This window comes from Rousettus aegyptiacus, unplaced genomic scaffold (assembly GCF_014176215.1).
Source record: "Rousettus aegyptiacus isolate mRouAeg1 unplaced genomic scaffold, mRouAeg1.p scaffold_m13_p_16, whole genome shotgun sequence".
Taxonomy (NCBI): domain Eukaryota; kingdom Metazoa; phylum Chordata; class Mammalia; order Chiroptera; family Pteropodidae; genus Rousettus; species Rousettus aegyptiacus.
Genome location: NW_023416291.1, coordinates 2,790,266 through 2,811,373, shown reverse-complemented (window position 1 = coordinate 2,811,373; position 21,108 = coordinate 2,790,266). Strand labels below are relative to the sequence as shown.

At 39.0% G+C, this 21,108-nt stretch overlaps 2 protein-coding genes across 3 annotated transcripts in view; one reads left to right on the top strand and one right to left on the bottom strand.

The window, feature by feature from the left end:
• Positions 1–262: 262 nt before the first annotated feature.
• ADAD1 (adenosine deaminase domain containing 1) overlaps positions 263–21,108 on the bottom strand; it is a 61,514-nt gene continuing 40,668 nt past the window's right edge. Inside the window, exon 11 of the mRNA XM_016135501.2 lies at positions 263–611. Within this exon, the coding sequence (XP_015990987.1) occupies positions 534–611 (78 nt within the window). The 3' untranslated portion in view covers positions 263–533. The remainder of the gene's footprint in view (positions 612–21,108) is intronic.
• Positions 14,889–19,742, top strand: IL2 (interleukin 2). Of its 2 annotated transcripts, XM_016135503.1 has the most exons (5): positions 14,889–15,035; positions 15,125–15,181; positions 16,787–16,789; positions 17,513–17,656; positions 19,366–19,576. In XM_016135503.1, exons 1-5 carry the CDS (start codon positions 14,889–14,891, stop codon positions 19,474–19,476), a joined length of 462 nt encoding a protein of 153 aa, XP_015990989.1. In that variant the 3' UTR covers positions 19,477–19,576. The 2 variants fall into 2 exon arrangements, with proteins under 2 accessions (XP_015990989.1, XP_015990988.1); XM_016135502.1 differs by lacking the exon at positions 16,787–16,789 and having other exon boundaries at positions 19,366–19,742.

Genomic DNA, 21,108 nt, shown 5'->3' with positions numbered 1-21,108 from the left:
GCTGCATGCGGAGAAGGCCCCAGAAATAGTCTAACAGACTTTCTGGAACCCATTAGTTGCTGGTCTGGATGCAGGATAAACTGACTCACTGTCCATTAAGGTGGGAATAATGATACAAAGCCGACATGAAGCGAAACCCAAGCCTTGACTGCTGGCACGAGGCGATGGGCTCTCCGTGGGGCAGCGGCGCTTCTCCTAGTGGTGGGGCAGAGACTCGGGCTTGGGGGTCGCAGAATTCTGAGTGCAATGCCACCCACTTAGCCCGTGGTCATATGCCCTGTGCAACTTTGCAGACACATTTTCACCAAAGAAGTATCAATGATTGATGTGAAATGCCATTTGAACTGGGCATCCTGATTTTTATCTGCTCAACCTGGCATTCTACACTCACTCAGCAGGGAAATTCTGTTCAGACAGAGACGAGAACAAGAACTGACGGCAACAGAAGACAATTACCTCCTACTTGCTGCCTTGGTTCCAAGTAGCTCTGGGATTCCAAGGAGTCATCGGGAGGGCTTCAATCTTTTCTCTGCTCAGAGCAGGACTAGCCTGGGAACGGTGGAAGTGTGGGAAGCAGATCCTCCAGTCCTGCCCTCTTCTGCTTCCAGCTCCTAGATGCCATGGGAACAAAGCGGGACTTGATGAAGGCCGAAGTGAAGTCCTGTTTGCCATAAACCTTTCTCCAGCTGCAGCCTCTGCACACCCACTGTCCAGTGAGCTACACAGATGACAACTCAAGAAGGAGACAACTCTTGAGTCTCAGGCACGGAGGCAAAGCTCTCTCAATAGTCTGTCCAAGCTAGCCAACCGTAAAACAACAAAATCCTCTTTTAGAGTCAGAGGAGGAAGGGGAAACTCAAGGTACCTCTTATTCCTCACATGGACACTGTGAAGGAGTTATTAGAATAAGATCATGTAGGCTATTCGTGAGGCAACCAGAAACCAGGCCAACCACAGCTTCCTGCGACCTCCATTACGATTCAACTGCAAACCAACTGGATGCCTCTGGACAGGAACCCAGGAAGCTGAGCCGAAACCCACGAGGCAACAGGGAGCCATGGATGGCACGCAGTCTCCCAAGTCCAGGACAGCTGCCACAGGTAGGCGCCATAAAGCACTCCTACAGGATAGGGCAGCTTGATTGGGCATATCTAGATCCTTACGCCTATCACCACCTATAATTTCATTTTCAGTTTCTGGAAGAAAGTAAATTACTCTGCACTGAACTGCATATGCTTATATACTTTACCAGCTTGCAGTGTGCAGCAGATACTGTGTTTGATTTACCCAGACCCCTTCTCCACAGTCACCTACCATAGGGTGGCTATGAGTCATTAATTTTGGATGAAATATAAACTCAATGTCTGAATTGCAGCAGTCACTTTCTCACCATGAGATAACAGACATATAAATAAAGCTGATAATCACAGACATTAACCTTGACATTTAAAGTTACTAAGCTAATACAAGCAAATGCGTATGGCCAGATTTATTATGACACAAATAAAACCCTATTTGTTTTAGCACTACATTTGGATTGTTACTTTCAACCTTAAAACTTTCCTAAAAGGTACAGGGAGTCCAGCTAGCTTTACCGAATTGAAGTGTTGGCTGTTGACTTAAGTCAAATGTGCAATAACAAACGTATAGCTTGGTCAAACAACTTTTTCTGCCAAAATCTCCTGGAGCATGTAACAGTCTTCACTCTAAGATCTTACGTGTAGGGGAGCACAGGGAGAAACTTAGCTAGTGTCGAGAGGAGAAATATTTGGAAGCCAGACATTCATTTGCACTTGAGTGCACAATGGAACAGGCTTGGCTATGGAGGAGACCGGAGCTAATGCTCCAACATCCATTCTATCTCTGATCAGTGTAAGCCAATCATGTGAGACTGTCCCCATCGGAAATGGTTAATCAGGGGATGGGCAGACCTAAGACAATTTGGGCCAAGGACCTACTTAAGTTTCTGGAAAAGGAATCTAGTTTCACTCTCCCTTGGTGGATATGAACAATAAGTACATTTTTTTCTGCTTGTTGCCAGCATCCATATTATGACCATGAAAGAAACCAATCTTAGCAGGACACCAATTCCATGACAGCCAAGAATACGGCCTTGATGATATCTCAGAGCTACCAAATCAATTGGTCCTAGAGTCAATCTTACTTTTAGGTTTTCTAATGTATGAAATAAATGGCCTTGGTGTTCAGGCCAATTTGAAGCAGGGCTTCTGTCCCTTATGGTGGGGAGTATCCTATTTAACATGGAATTTGGTACCTGAAAATGAAATGGTACAAGTCCCAGGCCTGAAGTGCAATGTGAAATTTGTTGAGCAGAGAAAGTGGAACCAATGGCAATAGGCACCCTGCTACTATTCTTGGTTAAGAGAGTCTAGAAACTTGCTTGGGAAATAGCTGATAAAACTGTTTTTCCTTGGGAGACAGATATATGCCTACTGAAGCTGTAATATTCTGGGAAATAATAGAAAAAAGTAGGAACGTTGAAATGGATCAGCTGCTTCTTGCTGCGGTAGTAAAACCCTATAAGAAAGTGATGAGCTGGGACTAAAGGTGGCCCAGCAGATATCAGAGAAGGAAGGAACTACAGGTCTTTTCCAGGAGAGGCCCTTTCTGTCTAGGCCTATAATCTAAGTTTGTTGACAGTTCAATAATTTTGAGTCGCAGGTTGAAGACAAACAGAAAAACCAAAACAACACTAAAGACTTTTCCCCCTAAAGGGAGAAAGAAAAATGGACTGTGTACATTCCCACAAAAAGTTTGTGAGGCTCCCAGAAACTCTAGCCAAGATGGTTGAAGAAGATCTTTCCTTGTTGAAGCCGATCTGTAAAGACCAGGAGAGGTGGCTGTTCTTTCAGATGTCCAGACACGGATGCAAAGGTACAAGGAGCACAAAGATTCAGGGGATATGACACAAATAAAGAACAAAATCTCCAGTAACCAACCTTAAAGAAACGAAGACCTATGTACTTCTTGAAAAAGAATTCAAACTAATCATCTTAAGCTCAGTGAGTTACAAAATAAACAATATATAAACAAAATGAGAATATCTACAAAGACATAAAAAAACATAAAAAAGAAACCAAACAGAAATTCTGGAGCTCAAGAATTTAATAGTTGAACTAAAAAATTCAATAGAGAGCCTCAATATCGGGCTTGGTGAAGCAGAAGAAAGGATCAGCAAACTCAAAGGTGAGTCATTTGAAATTATGAAAAATAGGGAAGAAAGTCTAAGGGGCTTGTGGGACATCATCAAATGAACCAATATGTACATTGTAGAGTATAACAAAAACAGGGGCAAAGGGACAGAAAGCTTATTTAAAGAAATAATGAAGGAATTACCTCGACATAATAAAGGCCATGCAGAATGTCACATTCAACAGTGCAAAGCTCAGAGCTTTTCCTCTAAGATCACTGACAAGATGAGGCATGCCCACACTTCCTTCTATTCAACACAGTACTGCAATTCCTGGCCAGAGGCATTAGGCAAGAAAAAGAACTAAAAGCCATCCAAATAGTAAAAGAAGAATGAAAATGTTCTCTTCGCAGATGACATGATCTTACTTACAAAAAACCCTAATGAGTCCACAAAAAACTGTTAGAACTAATAAATAAATTCAGTAAAATTAGAGAATACGAAATCAACATATGAAAATCAGTTGCATTTTTACATACTGTAAACGGGCTTTCTGAACAAAAATTATGAAAACGATCCCATTTACAATAGTATCAAAAAGAATAAAATACTTAGGAATAAACTTAACAAAGGAGGTGAAAGACTTGTACCTTGAAAACTATAAAACATGGGTGAAAGGAGTTAAAGAAGGCACAAATAAATGGAAAGATATCCCATGTTCATGAATTGGAAGACAATATTGTTTTATGTCCATACCACCCAAGCAATTTATAGATTCGATTTTATCCCCATCAAAATCTCACTGACATTTTTTAAAGAAATAAAAAAAATCCTAAAATTCATTTGGAACCATAGAAGTCTCCATATAGCCAAAGCAAAGAAAAACGAACAAAGCTGGAGCCATATACTTCCTGATTTCAAAATGTATTACAAAGCTACAATAAGTAAAACTGTATGACACTGGTATAAAGACAGACAAATGGCCCAAAGGAACAGAATAAACCCATGCCTCTACCGTCAATTAATTTTTCAGTAAAAGTACCAAAAATACACAATGGAGAAAGGATAATCTTTTCAACAAATTGTATAGTGAAAACTGTATATCCACATGCACAAAAATGAAACTGGACCGTTGTCTTACACCACACACAAAAATCAACTCGAAATGGATTAAAGTCTTCATTTTAAGACCTGAAACTGTAAAACTCCTAGACGAAAACAAAGGGGTAAAACTTCTTGACGCCAGTCTTGGCAATGATTCCTTGGATATGATATCAATAGTATACACAATAAAAGCGAAAATCGACAAGTGGGACTACATCCAAACTAAAAAGCTTTTGCACAGCAAAGTACAATCAACAGAATGAAAGCACCCTACAGAATGGAAGAAAATTTCTGCAAAACATATATCTGACAAGAGATTAATATCCAAAATATATAAGAAACTCCTACAATTCAATAGGGAAACAAACAAAATCAAAAACAAATAATCTATTTAAAACATGAGCAAAAGTCTTGAATAGAAATTTCTTCAGAGAAGATGTATAAATGGCCAACATACATGTGAAAAGAAGCTCAACATCACCAATTACTAAGGAGGTGCAAATCAAAACCATAATGAGCTATCACCTCACACCTGTTAGGATTTTTCTATTATTAAAAAAAAAAAAAAAGATAAATATTGGTAAGGATGTGGAAAAATCGAGAAATTGGAACCCTTATACACTGTTGATGGCAATGTCAAATGGTACAGCTGTTATAAAAACAGTATGGTTGTTCCTCAAAAAATTAAAAATAGGACTAGCATATGATCCAGCTACTTCACTTCTGGATATATTCAAAAGAATTGCAGTTAGGGGCTAGAAGAGATCCCTGCATTCCCACATTCACCACAGCACTATTCACAACAGCCAAGATATGGACACAACCTAAATAACCATCAACAGAAGAATGGAAAAAGAAATTGTATAAACATACAATGGAATATTATTCAGCCTTTAAAGAAAGAAATCTTGTCATTTGCAATAACATGGATGAAACCGGTAGACATTGTAAGTGAAATAAGCCAGTCACGGAGGGATCAATATTCCACCTAGGAGGTTCCTACAAGAGTCAAACCCATAGAAACAGAGGGTAGAATGGTGGTTGCCAGGGGGAAAATGGGAGCTGTTGTTCTGTGGGTACAATGGTTCTTTCGTGCGAGGCCTGTAAGTTCTACAGATCTGCTGTACAGTATTGTATTGTGTGCTTAAAAACCTGCTAACAGAGGAGATCTCATGTTAAGTGTTATTATCACAAAGAGGAAGGCACAGGATAGACATGTTTATGGGCCTGACTGTGGTGATGGTTTCAATGGGTACATATTTGTCCAAACTTGTCTAATTGTACATATTAAACATGTGAAGTGTTTTATATTCAATTATACCTCAACAAAGCTGTGGGGGGAAAAATAATGCCAGAAAGCATTTGTATTCTTAGAAATTGGAGTTCAGATATAGTCGAACTATCTCTTTACTGTGGTCATTTATAAAATATAAAATAATTTTTTCCAATTCAATAAAGTGTTTGTCCATGAAAAAATACCCCTAGTTATGAAAGATTTTTGAGTCACACACATATTGCAGACAGAATTAAAAGATAATGGTCGTTTCTATGACTGTTCATTCATAGAATATATTAACCTCTCCTGCATGCCATGCGTTTGTGGTTTTATCTCTGTTTTTTTTTTTTCAATCTTAGATCTCAAACTGACTTAAAATTGCAGTGTTGCTTTTTCTCAGAAAGTGAACCTCTGAGTATGAACACTGAGTAGGGGGACAGGTTTCTTCCCAAACTCACTAATGCCAATTCCCACCCCTAAGCCCTCCTGTTGTTCCTCTACACAAATAGAAGAAACGTCACATTGAATAATTTGGATTGAATAGCAAAATAGATGTCAAGATAGTGGGAAGTTAACCATTTTTCATTAACTTAATAAATTTAATGATTTACCTGCTCTATTTCTAATTACTGACTTATTTAATTTATGATTTGGATAGAAATTTTAAGCCCAATATATATAGCCAAGCAACACTTATATCCCATTAAGAAGGGACAGAGATCACTGAACCATCTTTTCTGGAGCCATTTCCACATTATTAAGTATTTGTTAGTACATTTATCTTAATATATACTTTGAAAAATTTTAAAAATACTGATGTGTTGAAGGACACCATTTATATTTACTGCTTGAAGAAAAAGCATTACCACTTCTGCAATGTTTGGAACTTAATTAGGTGACAATAATTGGCAATACTAGTAGTGATTGAATGTCATGTGGTATCTTACTATTTAATAAAGACAATATAAATTTTATTTAGTTCATTCTTCTTAATTATAATAATACCATTGTTTTATATTTGCTCGTTATATACACAATTCTTAGAGATAAATACAGTTTCATCTGAGGCTGTTAACTTATTTCAGTATAGCCACATACCGAAAGCATACTGTATATGTTTCAACCACAACTATGAATCTAGCAAAAAAAATTTTAACAGCTTTGAGATATGATTAACATACCATAAGTGTAAAATTTAGTGGTTTTTGGTATATTCACAAAATTGTGCAGCCATTGTCACCGTCTAAGTTTAGAACATTGCCATCACCCCAGTAAGAAGCCCCATGCCATTAGCAGTCACCCTCCGTTCTCCCGTCCCAGTGCCAGGAAACCACGAGCCTACTTCCTGCCACCATGGATTCACTATTTCTGAACATTTCATAAATGGAATCATTCAATATTTTGCCTTTTGTGACCAGGTTCTTGAAATTAGCCTAACGTTTTCAAGGCTCTCCTGTGCTGTAAAATGTTTCAGAACTTCAGTATTTTTATTGCCAAACAATGTTTCATTGTATGGATCGACCACGTTTATTTACCCATGTGTCAGTTGATGAGCATTTGGGTCGCTTCCACTGTTTGCCTATTTTGATTAATGCTGTGATGAACATCTATGTAAAAGTTTGTGTGTGGCTATTTTTCATTCCTCTCAGGTAGAATTGCTGGGTGATACAGGACCCTTATTTTTAATATTTTGAAAAACTGCCAAAGTGTTTTCCAAAGCAGCTTACCACTATTTTACACTCTCATCAGCAATACATTGTGGTTTCAGCTTTTTCACCTCCTCGCCAATACCTGCTATTGTGTTTTTTATTTTAGTTATCCTAATGGGTATAAAGAGGCTGCTCACTGTGGTCTGACCTGCCTTTCCGTAATGATTCATGGTAATAAGTACTTTTTTATGTGCTTTTTGGTCACGTGCACATCTTTTTTTTAAGAAATGTGTATTCAAATCATTTGGCTATATTTAAGTTGGGTTATTGGTCTTTTTATTGAGTTGCAAGAGTTTTTTATACATTATGGATAGAAATCACTCATAAAACATATGATCTGCAAATATTTTCTCCCATTCCTGATTGTCTTCACTTTTATAATCTCCTTTGAAGAATATAAATTTTACATTTTGATAAAGTCCAATTTTTTTCATTTTAATTTTGGTTTTAGTGACATATTTGAGAAACCATTGCCTAATTCAAAGCAAAAAAAATCATTTAGACCTAGGTTTATTCTAAGTCTTATAGGTTTAGCTCTAAAATTTAGGTCTACGATCTGTTTTGAGTCAATGCTTGCATGTGGTGTGAAGCAGGGGTCTACCTTCATTCTTTGCATGAAGATATCCAATTGTCTCAGCACCAATTGTAGAAAAGACTATTCTTCCTCCATTGAATTGTCTTGGCACCTTTATCAAAAATCCATTGACCATAAATGTAAGGGGTTTATATCTCAATTCTATTCCATTGATCTATGTCTATACTTATGCCAGTAGAAGCTGGCAAATTTTACCTTTTGCAATTAACTGCCTACCCATCCCTTTGCATTTACTGTCTTATTTTAAAACATTCCTGTATATTTTTCTGTTTTACAGCTCATGATAGGCCAAATTTGATGGTGAAGGGTAGCAGAATATGCAACATCAAAATATGCTTCTTTGGCATAAGGACTATGTTTTGAGTTGATTATTCTGAGAGACTGCAGAGAAGCTCATAAAAAAGAATAGAAGTCAACTTTTTTGCATAAAGGAAATTTACATTGGAAAGTGGTCCTGTACCAGGAAGAGAGCTATGACCAGAGATAACTGACACCTGAGAGACTTACCTGCAGGGCAGGGCAACCTTTGTTTTCCAAACATTTACTGTTCTTGCCTTTCCATGAATTGCTTCTCCCTCTTCCCCACTGAAGGACAAGACTCCTTTTCCTCAGCTCAGGATGGTACATAAACCTCAATTGCTTGGTGGCCTTTAAATCTCACATCTTTGTGGGGCTCCCGTAGGTATGTACGTACGTATTTTAAATTGTCTATTTTTTCCCCTTATTAATCTGCCTCTTGTCACAGCTGGGCTGGGGGTGGGGGAAGGGGGGTTGGTCTCAGCCAAGCCCCTCGAAGAGTGCAGAGAAAATGATTGCTACTGCTCTGCAACAGACAGGGGCCCTTAGATGGAGTTGACATGGTGTAGAATGATAGCTCTGTTACACATACATCTAGCAACCATAAAGAATGACTAAAATTATTTGGCAAATTAGATTTTCTCTGAGTTTAATCTGGGAAATGCTGGCATAGTACTGTCTCTTCCTCCACCCTCAGATTAGGGTAGACTGGTAAACCTAGATAATATCAAGAAGTTACGCAAAGTAAATGCTATCATTGAAAAAGTACCTTGGTAGAAAAGAAGGGTGGCGTAGCACATCAGAAACAGGTGGTGGGGTCACTCATTCATTCAAAGCTGACGGATTGGTGCTGCGTGCTTTCATTTACGCTACCTTGCTTGTCATTCCTAAGACTCCAGTGAGGTCCACATTGTCATTTTATAAATGGTTCAGGGAGGATAAGGAATCTGCTCCGTCACACAGCCGACTCCCAGTTCCAAGCGTGAACCTGAGCGTAGCAGGACAGCCACCAATCAGCGTGCCCTTCCCCGCTCCCTGCCTTTCCCCCTCTCGCCCCATCCCCCGTTTAAGAATGTGGAGACTGTGTGTGTGGTACAGCAAAAGAGGTGCATGCCACTGATACGGAGTATGAGGTTGCTAAGAAATTTCAGAATAAGCATAAAAACCTTAAAATGCTCATATTCTTTGACCCAGTAATCTCACTTCTAGGATTTTATTCTAAGAGGATAATCAGAAACTTGCATGAATATTTATGTGCAAAAGATTTTAGTGAATTACAGCACTTTGTAATTGTGAATGATTGGAATTAATGTAAATTCCAATAATAGTCACAATGGAATTCTATTAAAATGAATGTTATAAAAGAATACTTAATATGTGATATATTTATAACACATTATTATGGGAAAAGAAGCACATAAAACTGTACCAAAATAAAAAAAAAAAAACAGAAAGATACCAATATGTGATAACAATAGTTACCTCTACTCATTACCTAGTTATCTCTTACAACTGTAAGATTACAGTTAATTTTCATTTAATTTTTTAAAACTTCTATGTATTTTCCTAATTTTCTATAATGAATATGTATTGCTTTATAATTAGATTAAAATGTTACAATTTTTAAACAGAACATAAGGCTATATTCTTTAAAAAATACATTACTTAGTGTTGAAAACAAGATGACAGACCCAAAATGGAGTCCCTTATGCTAAACCCCAAGCACCAAACCATGATTTAATTACAGTCTCAGCACCCCCAGAAATGGAATCTTGTACCAATCAGGAAAATGTACACAATCAGGTACACTGTGAACCTGAAACTAATATAACCAGTAAAGACTAAATAACAATTACACTTAAATGAACGCACTTAAAAAAACAAAGGAACCACTTGATCAGCACCACAGAGGTCATCTGCCTGACAGAGCACAGCCATCCCTACAGGAAAACAACCATGCAGCACACACCCGGGTTTGCTGTCCTTCTCCTGCTCCCTTCTGCCTATAAAAGTCTTTCATTCTGTACAGCTCCTCAGAGCTCCCTTCTCTCTGTCAGATTGGATGCTGCCCTATTAGAATCCATTTCTGTTCTAATAAACTCTTAGAAATGTTCATGTGCTTCAGCTTATCTTTTAACATTCGGAATGATGGAGCAATGAACTGTCAATCATACCTCCAAAGCTACTGTGGAAGAGGGAAGGACACATGGTTAACAGAAAACTTAAACTCAGGCAGGACAAGCAATTAGATGAAGATCAGCTTAAACATAAATAACTTTATTCTCACAAGATTTCAATGAAGGCATTTATCTTGGCAGAAGAGACAACTAATATTTATCTATAAGTTGCATGGCCTAATTCCTAATGTACAAAAAAAAATAAAGTTCTTCATTAAATACATACAGCCAGATAATTTGTTTCTTTAACTGTTTTGCCATAAAATGAGATAAATGGATGTAAAAGTATCTTATGAACTTGAAGTGCTTTGCAAATCTATTCCTATCAGAAGCTTATCACATTCCACCTCTAATAACTGCTGTATGACTTGTACAGGTCTTACACTGACACAAAATGTAAATTTACAAAGGTTTTGAAGATACACTTATTGTTATCACATGGTCATCACACAAGGTGTCTCTTGGCTGCCGAATGCAGACAACTGTCTACTGTAACTGCACTCCTAAGAGACCCACTGTGGATGCGATTGCCTCCTTGCCTGAGATACGGGAGAAGTGTCAGCAAACATCGAGAGCCCTGGTGCTTTCGAGGGCTCCAGAAAGAGACTCAAAGCATGAGCAAAGCCCTGCTTTTGCAGCTCCTGTGTGAATTCAGCTGCTCTAAGTTCTCAGAAGTCATAAAGCTGCCCAGACAAAGAGTTGGCCAGGTGAAGGTGGGCGATGCTGACAGTGAAGTGAGATGGAATAGGAGGCAGAACCTAATCCAGCCTCCTCTACGAGCCCACGTGGGCCTAGGATTTGGCATCACTACTCTACATGGGAAATAAATGAGATCGCTATGGGGCAGGAAGGCTTGAGTTGTTGCTCTAACTTCACCTCTAATTTAAGAATGTGATCTTGGGCAAGTCACTTAATCTCTACACATGTGAAGTTTCTCATCAGTAAAAGGTGTCTTGCAAAATTTAAGTACCAAGGAAATAATTCTTCCATTCCAAAAGGTTATGAGCATCATTACAATTTACCACAGGAAGAGGAACACACACGAGCGAGACTTAACTGTGGTCCACAGATGGGCAGACCTGCAAAGGCATCACACGATGTAGGACCACAGGGCTGGTAAGGCCAAACACTGGGCACCAACCTTCGTCTGCGGAAATCGGGTTTTCATGGGAAACCCCGGGCTCCAAGCTGCTGTCTCTCTGAGTGGAGATTACCCAACACTATGTCCTAGCATCTAAGAGAGAGAACTGCTTCTTGAAAAGCCAAGAGGCCTTTAGAGAAAGAGGTGAGAGATGCGTTAAGACAGACATCGAGAGCCAGACCAAATCAAAGTTTATCAAGCTGTGAGAGAGGGGCAGGGAGAAGTTCCCGCCGGCGGTGGAGTCCTTGAATGTCAGCTGTGATGGACAGACAGCGAGCGCGAGGCGCTGCCCAGCCCCTCGAGGGGCAGCTCCAGGCGCTGGGCTCGCTTTCTCAAAGCTTGAGCTGCTCATGAGTCTGAGAGGCTGAGTCACAAACAATGCTCATAAGCAACTAAACTAGCTTATTACTGAATAGAAAAAATTTATTTTCAAAGGGGAAGTGGGGTGTGTGACACATGTGGTAGTTAGCAGTCTACTACTGACTTTTGTCACCACTGTAGCCAGAAAAGCCAGCTGATGTGTCAGACAAGTTGAAAAGCGAAAGTACGCCAGCGCGCCACAGCGTGAGGGAGCTTTCTCCCCAAGCATTTCAAGAAACTGTAAGGCCGACTTCCATAGTGGTGCCCATTGCGCACTAATGTTTCGACAGGACCCCTCCCATAAATGCAGCCATATGCTGACCCATGCTCTGATGGAAATAGCCGGAGAAATATAAATATCAAGACCACGAGGACATCAAAAGCCTCGCTGGAAAAGCCCCACACGGAGAAATGCGTGGGCCTGAACCCTTCCACTCTGGAAGGGGAGAGGCCTGAGCTGGCGATGCTGGGATGCGACGCCGAAATCTTTAGAGAAGTGAGGCAAGGTCGCTGAGCGGCCTTTCCCTCAGAACTGGCACTACTTTGTGGTTTTGATTTAAAAGGTGCAGAGAGACAATTTGCATGTTTTAGTAATAAAAAGAAAGGACGATTTGCCCCTAACCTTTCTCTACTCTTTTCTAAATGAAAAGATCATTTGTCTCTAATCTGGCTTTTCCTTCGTTTTTTTCCACCTGAGAAACTATAATGCTAATTTTTTAATTTCAGTAAGATGTTTTATGTTCTTCAGAATATTGCCAAATGCATAAATAGCACCAAACCATTTTTTCGGTTTTTTTGCAAGTACACTTATTAAGTGCTCCTTAGAATGCTGAATGTCGCCTGCCTCCCCACCCTCCTCCTGCTCCTGGAGTTACAAATCTACAGTTTGGCCATGTTGTCAAAATCCAGTTTAAGGCCTGTTCCTTCTTCAAGATTCTTTACGCCCCCCTCTCTTGAGGCGGCGGTCCCCCTTTTGCCCAGAATTACACTTGTTTCTCTGCATGTCTTCCCCGCCACACACTGGGTTCTTTGAGAAGCAATACAAATGGTAGAGAGCGGACTTTGGAGTCAGAATACTCTGGTTTCAAATCCTTGCCCTGCCCCTCCTGGCAGTAAGGGTGGGAGGACCTAGAACAAACTACCTACCTTCTCTGAGCTTCGGTTTTCTACCCACAGAATGGGAAGCATCACCTCACAGGTTGGCTGCAAGGCTTCAGCTAGGCCGGGTGCCTATATGCTGTGCTTTTTTGAATCCCACTCTAGATACCTTTGGGTGTTATAAGTGCTGGATGAGTGACTGTTCAAAGATTAGGCAAGAAATGTATAAGGGACTACAAATGGAGGAGTTACTAGCGATCTCTCTGAGTGGATTTCCTCGATTCTCCCCACTTTGCATGAGAAGCACCTGCCCACACCCTCACTCGGGTGGCCGTCAGTGCACCTCACCGAGCATAGCTCACACACACCCCAGGACCCTACCCAATGCACGGACTGAAAAACACTGTTCTTATTCCATAACTGTTATCATTACGCTAATCATGTCCCGGGTGCTTTAAAGGATAACTCTATTAAAGAGGTAAAAAGATAAAAACCAGAAACATATGGATTGGTTTACTTAAGACACATGCGAAGTCTTTTATAAAACTAGCATCAGTACCCTTGAATGCAAAGCCTGCTCTGAGCATTTGCTTGTCATAAGATGTTTGTAGTTCTCTACTCACTTGTTCACAGAGGCGCTCCAGGAGAGGCAAGGGATACCCCTCTCAGTAACTTGCTTCTAAGCGCTGGCCTCTGCGTTACAGAACGCATGAGCCCAGGTCCCCCGCTCGGAGAACTGCTCTCACTCCACGAGGCGTGCACACACGCAGCCCTCCTCTCCCCTGGCCCACCATGTCCTTCTGGGCCACCCCCCCCCCCATGCCTCTCTCCCTGCAGCCACACTAACTGGGCCGGTAACGGTACATGCTGGCCAATCACTCCCAAAGAATGTAAATGGTACCCAGAAAGTCCAGTGAGTAAGCATCCTACAGAAAGAAAAACTTGAGATTCCTAGTGTTATGCCTGTTTTTCTGCCTTAAAGAAATATAAGCAACCTGTTCAATATACATAGAGAGAAATGAAATGGACATGGTTGGTGGAGGGAGACCTGACAGCTCAGGTGGTCCCTGTGAAACCAAGAGGAAGAAAGGCATCCTGGGGTTTGGCAACATTCCAACTCTCATTCTATCCCCTTGATGCCCACCAGAAACAGGAGCAAAAAAATCTGTCTCTCTCACACACACACACACACACAAATAAAACTAGCATTACTGCCTTTGGATGCAAAGCCTTTTCTGAGTATTTGTTTAATACCATACTTAAAAAAAAAAAAAGTACAACAAAGTAAGAGATTTAAACAGAAAGAAGTAACATATTAAGATTAAAATAGCATAAAACAGTACCTCAAGCTCACTGACCATTTTATGTATTCTAATCTTAATATTTCTGTAGCTGATTCTATAAGAAGCATTCTATCATGTTGCATGCATTAGCTCAGTCACTGAGTAGATAAAAAGGTAAAACCATCCTGAAACAGGAAACCAATATTCTTCCTGTTTAATCAACAAATCTAAAAATTTATTCTTTTCAACTATTTACTCTGGCTCTTGTCCACCACAGCATGGTGCTTCACAAGTTCAGCAGTTTTATGACAAAGAGAAAATTTTCATGAGCCACTTTTGCATCCCCACCCCTTTAAAGAAGGAGAGAGGAAAAACTGTTTCATACAGAAGGCGTTAGGCGTATGAATTGGAACTGCTACCTAAGTGTGGGCTAATGTAACCAAGAGGGATTTCACCTAAATCCATTCAGTCAGTTTATGGGGGTTTAAAGAAATTCCAAAGAGTCATCAGAAGAGGAAAAATAAAGGTAATGCTTTTTGCCATAGGTAGAATCTTTGAAAATATGTGTAATATGTAAAACATTTTGACACCCCCATGATATTTTTCCAGAATTAACAGTATAAATTGCTCCTCTTGTTTGAGAGCTTCCCATCAGCCTCTCTAATCACTACTCACAGTAACCTCAAGTCCTGTCACGATGCACAAGATGTACTTCTTGTCTTGCATCGCACTAACTCTTGCACTGGTGGCAGATGGTGCACCTACTTCAAGCTCTAGGAAGGAAACACAGCAACAGCTGGAGCATTTGCTGAAGGACTTGCAGCTGCTTTTGAACACAGTTAACGTAAGTCTATTCCCTTTCCTTCTAAAGTTATTGTTTAATTTTTCTAACTGGAATTCGCTTTTTAATAACAATCTGTTATGTTTTCTCAGAATTCCAAGAAACACGAACTCTCCAGTATGCTCACCTTTAAATTTCACATGCCCAAGGTAAGTGCAACTTTCTAAGTTCAATTTCTTTTGATAAAAATGTATGAAAATTTGCACACTGATTGTATTAATAGCATCTCATCTGAGAAAAAGAATTAGTAACTTCAATGTATTTTGTAAAAGCCCAAGTTTGATAATGGGGCTTCTGTAAAATGTCTTTCTCTGTATGTATTTTTATATGTATCTGTCTGTGTTTGGGGGGAGAGGGATTGGGAAGAGTAATAATATTCTTATTTTATTGCTGGGACAGTTTTAAAACAAGATTATGTTGATTTACTGTTTTATTTGAAAATAGAACACTCTAGAGATACTGGATTATACACCATGCAAATTGTCAAAATTGATTTCAGAGGGGCCCACTTTTAAAAAATCATTTATTATTTTAGGAAAGATTCCTAAGGGTCCATCTCTGAGAGGTAGCATAGCACTAATCAACAGCACAGACCCTAGAGCCAAATGATCAGAACCAAAAGCTCTGCTATGTCCTGGCTTTTGTGAACTTGGGCAAGTTACCTACTCTATTTGTGACTCAGTTTCTCACCTACTTCTGTGAATAACTATATATACTTCATACGGTTTTGTGAGGATTAATGAATAAATGTAAAGGACTCATAACAGTACCTAGTATATGGCAATACCATATAAACTGTAGCTATTAGTAGCAGTCGTAGACAAAATTCTTCTTCCTGGAAAGTATAAAGTGAAATTTGGGACTTACACATCTTTTATGCCAATAGACCTAGAGACTTATACTATATGACTTATTTTCTAAGCTTAAAAGCATCATTTGTTTGTTTTGGGATGCAGGTAGTTAATAAGCATAGGTCATCTGAGCTCATAGAGCTATGCCAGGTGGTCACACTCCCCAGCAGCTGTGTGGGTCAACAGGGAACGGGCAGAACTCTGACGGTAGGAAGAGCTTGTCTCAAAGCTGAATCCAAGCTCAGAGGAAGAAATGGGGTTGAAAGGGCCATAGGTGCAATTCCATTGACCTACTTATTTATTCAAGGAAATTATGCTTCAAACTACTCTTTTGAAAGGTGAAAAGGAGGTAATTAGAGATGCTCCTCCAGCTTAATCAGAGCCACATAACTCCATACCTCTAGCAGCTTAAAGACACTAGACTGTATCCTGAGCGAAACAGCTCCAAGTTGCTCATGCCAAAAACTTTAGGCTTGAACTTGTAGAACTTGCAGTAGCAAATTGAGATGCCGGTAGATGAAATGTCATAATGTGTATGATGTAGTCCTACCTCTCCCTATAAACATTGTTAGAAAGATAACATGTGAGTATGTGCATAATTTAGAGGGTGGTAGATTCTTTGAAATCCAGCAGTTTCTAAATGACAACTCAAAATCTATTTGAAACCAAAAGTAATTTGATAAACTTCATTCATTTTTTCTTCTTACCACCATTCCATGTTTCTGAAAGATTTCAGAAAACTATAAAAGCATTTAATTAAAATGCTGTTAATGCTATAAAGAAAAATAACTGAAATTTAAACGTGGCTCCACCTAGTCAGGTGGTATTAGAGAAAACTCTTAAATTATGATATTAACTTTCCTTATTTGTAAAATGGAGATAATACTACATTGCCTATCACAGAAGGTGGCTGTGAGACTTAAATGGGCTTATTTAGTAGAAAACACTTTGAAATTATAATGTACTGTAGAAGTCTGAAATATTATAATGTGTGTGTGTGTGTGTCTAAATCAGGAGGCCTTCCCCAAATCCTCCAAATATCGTTCATGTTTTATTTGCTTGGACAAATAATTTTTAAAAATTCACCTTACGGTAATTATAGAAAAGTAAAAATGTAAGATGCAGTTATATGTGACTTGCTATATTGAGTCATTACTATGGTTATAATTGCCTGATCCGTAAAATGTGGGGACTGTGATAGATGGCATCCAAAAGCACCTTCTCTAACATTCTATGATTCTCAGATCTAAATATTGGAATCGCAGGATGTGATCCCATACTTCTTCTACATTCTGACTACTCTGGTCCTGGTAATTTCTACGCAGATTAGGAAAGAATTCAGCCTGTATCTGTGATTTGCAGTTGGGTGCAGAAAATTTGACTTTTTGCAATACCAAATAAGCTGAAAGTAATGACTCATTTGTTAACTAACAGTTAATGCTAATCAAGGTAGCTGAACCTGAGTTTTTCCAGTCTTATAATAAAAATTATATTGGTCTGTCTTTATAGTAGTACTGAGAACAGAGGGGATGGTGAAAACTACATACTGCTACTCTTAATAAATTTAAGATTTCTTTCTGGTTCTGACCTTTGGGCAAACTGATCTGGTAATTATTTTTATCATTCAAGGCCACAGAACTGAAACATCTGCAGTGCCTCGTGGACGAACTCAAACCTTTGGAGGAAGTGCTAACTATAGCTCAAAGCAAAAACTCTCACTCAAAGATCAAGGAATTAGTGAGCAATATCAACGTAACAGCTCAGAAACTAAAGGTAAGGCATTATTCGTTTGCTCTTCTGGTACCAAGGTAAATGAGGGCCACTTTAGAGTGGTACAGAGAGCAGTTTTGGTATCTGTAGAGTACATTGTAAACATGAATCATTTTTATGTTAGATGATACATTGTGGAGCTGCGAAGTATTAAGATGGAAGTCTAAGAGCCAGAGGGTTTCCGCCCGCCACTCATTCAGGGACAAACCCCCATCTCTGTACTGTCACCCCTCACATTAACACAAAGCTGGGAGTTAGGAAAAGACACTAATAGAATTTCACAGAAAGCAGACAGGTTTCATTACATATTTTTTAATCTCTTCAGGTCGTTTTCAGGAATAACCAATACTGATTATCCGAAAGGCCTTTTATGGGGTTTCCTTGTCATTAGTGGAAGGACTAAGAAATATGTCTAAAAAAACAGCAACCATTAAAATAGCCAATGGACTAAATATGAACTCCTCATTTATAGGTAATACTTTCAGAGCCTTCAGTATTTTTAAACACATAGGAAGCATGAAATATACAAGGGACTCGGATGATGGTTCTCTTTTCTCATCCCATCTGCCAAAGCACAGACAGCATGCTTTTAATCAGAGTAGACCAACTTTCTAAAAATGTGTTAACCAGTTGTTTCCAAATGGGGGTCATTGTATTAGTAGACTATTTCTTTCCATTTAATTTTTTTAAAAAGTACATTGATATCTATGTCATCTAGACAACAAAAGACTCGGCTTCTCATCTATGTCAAAAGGTTGGCTCTAAAATTTTTGACCAACGTTAGAAAACTCACTCTAAATTCTCGATGCAAAATTAAGATAAAATTATGTGAAAATTATAAAACGAGTTCAAAAGCCAGATATTTTTTAAAAAATTTACCTGCCAAGGTAATAATATTTAATTATATGCTTTCTAAAAAGTATATAACATTAAAGGTTTATTTAAAGGGAATACTTTATCTCACTTGGTTTATGCTTCCAGAATAGGAATTACTTTAACTATGAAAAGCCCCGTCTTTTATCTCACTCCGTATGAAAATATTTTCTTCTTAGTTTGTCAGCTAGATGCAGAGTTGAAATAGCTCCTATCAGTAGAGGAGGGTAACTTCCAATATATTAATCCACAGAACAAAACTTCTAATATTTAGACTTTCAAAAGTTGGTATATGATTGATATTGAGGTGGGATGGAAGTAGATATGGGTATGAAAACATTCTTCACACAAATTTCCCCCAAAACAGAACTTGTCCTTACTCTTGGCTAATTCTTTTGGGGAGAAATATGAAAAGATTCACTCAAGTAGAATAAAAAAAGACTGAAGGTTTAGAAAAGAAAGTATAAAGGGCATATCACTGCATACATGTGACTTACATGTAGATATAGATGTACACCCAGAGGAAAGGTGGGTTAACTTTATTTTGCACAAAGCATTTAATGAAATATTTACATAGAATGGTTTTTAAAAGTTTTCTTGTATATAATTCAGAGTAAAAAATATCTTGTGTTTAGACTTAAGAAATGAGGAAAAGCTCAGCTTATATGTTACTATCACTTGCTATGACATAATTTCGGCACATCATTTTGATTTTAAGAAAATGTGACTAATACGTGTAACCTACTTGAAAATAAGGCCATAAGCCTGTAATACTTTGATTGTGAATAATTACATATAAGGTAAACTACACTGAACTAAAAAAAATTTTTCTTTTGTAGGGTCCTGAAACAAAATCCACATGTGACTATGATGATGACAGAGTAACTGTTAGAGAATTTCTGAACAATTGGATTACCTTTTGCCAAAGCATCTTCTCGACACTGCCTTAAGTCCCTCCCACTTAAAATGTATCAGGCTATTTATTTAAATATTTAAAAATTATATTTATTTTTTGATGTATGGTTTGCTATCTTTTGTAACTATTAGTCTTTGGATGATGACTATGGATCTTTTAAGGTTCTTTTTGTAAGCCCTAGGGGCTCTAAAAATGTATGTAAATTATTTATCCAAAAGTATTTATTTTTATATTGAATTCTTAAATATAATATACATGTAGATCGGTTAATAAAATTATTTAATAAAGTTGATGAATAACGACAAGCCTAGATATTTGTTATTCTGAAAATAACAGAGTAATCACTAAAATTTTCCAAATTACTCGTATCAACTCACGAGATGGTTAAGACGCTTACAAAAGTCACTCTTTCCCTGGAGAGGCATGTGGAAAGGGAAATGTGCTTCCCAAAGCTCTTGCTTTCTCCTTCCACAATCTGATCAGTTCCTCAGTTCCAGTCTGAGAAAACCTCATCAAATTATACTATTCTCCTTCTCCAGGCCAAGCCTTAAATTTAAACAAGGAGTCAAACACAAACATTCTTGAAACTCTTAAAGTACCTGAGAACCCCTCCATCCGATTCTCCAACATCTTGTACCTTCCCCTCTGCCCTCAGGAGGCTCACCTGAATGACCTTTAACATATCAAAGGCATCTCCTGCCCTCCGACTGTCCACTGGATCCTGCCCTGAGGAGCCTTGGGAGAGGTCTGAGGGCTAGAAGGGACCCCTCTGCCCAACTCTCCCTGCGGAGTAGCTTCTGGGTGGCTGTGCCTCTCAAGCAAGGTAGCCCTCCCCAAACTTCTCCCTTCTGGATTCTGCTAACTTTTCCTCCCACTTCTTCCTTCAAGGCAGGATGGCAGCGCCTCCACTGCTGCCAGCGCCAGGGTACAGCACTAGCCCCTCGGTTTCCCTCAGCCCCGACCATGGCCTCATTGGCCATCTCTACTAGATCCTCCTTGAATTACTCTGAGTATGCCATCTGTTTCCTGATTCAGACACAGTAATTGTACCAGAAATAACACCAAGAAAAAGACTCTTAAATAGGATTCTGGGACCGGGTTGTTCACATATTCGAGGAACACAATAAAAACAGGATATGCGAAAGCTACAGGATGTAGCAGCACCCTGATTGAAGTATTATCCATGATAACATAGGAAGAAATGCAGAGGGAAGGTGCGGCATTGTGAAGTCAAAGGCTATGACATTTAATTGCTACAGCAACGATAGTTATAAAAATTGTGATTATCACCTAGATTCTTCTGATGGTCTCAGAGAACAATGGGAAAAAAATTAAAGTTGTATACGATTGAAAAGGTACATGGAAGCCCTCACTGGCATTTTTGAAACAGTCCATCTCTGTAAGGTCTGCAAAGATGTGATGCCAATCACACACTTAAGGCTTCCAGGTCTCTTACAGTGAGGATGGGGAAGGAGTAGTACCAAGATTTAGGATGTGGACATGGAGACTGAGAACATCGATCTGTCTGTCCTGTTGACAGAGGCAGCCCTTCTTCTTCAGTAGTGTCCCTTCTGAGGAAAACCTACCCCTCCAATGAAAAACCTTCCAATGACTCACAAATGGAGGGCAATTTTCCTCGGAACTCACCTATACCAACTTTCACTAC

Excerpts from the sequence above, each read along its gene's own strand:
- IL2 (XM_016135503.1), top strand. The coding sequence starts at position 14,889 with ATGCACAAGATGTACTTCTTGTCTTGCATCGCACTAACTCTTGCACTG. Across the intron at positions 15,036-15,124 it reads TGCTTTTGAACACAGTTAAC|AATTCCAAGAAACACGAACT; the intron begins GTAAGTCTATTC and ends ATGTTTTCTCAG. Across the intron at positions 17,657-19,365 it reads TAACAGCTCAGAAACTAAAG|GGTCCTGAAACAAAATCCAC; the intron begins GTAAGGCATTAT and ends TTTCTTTTGTAG.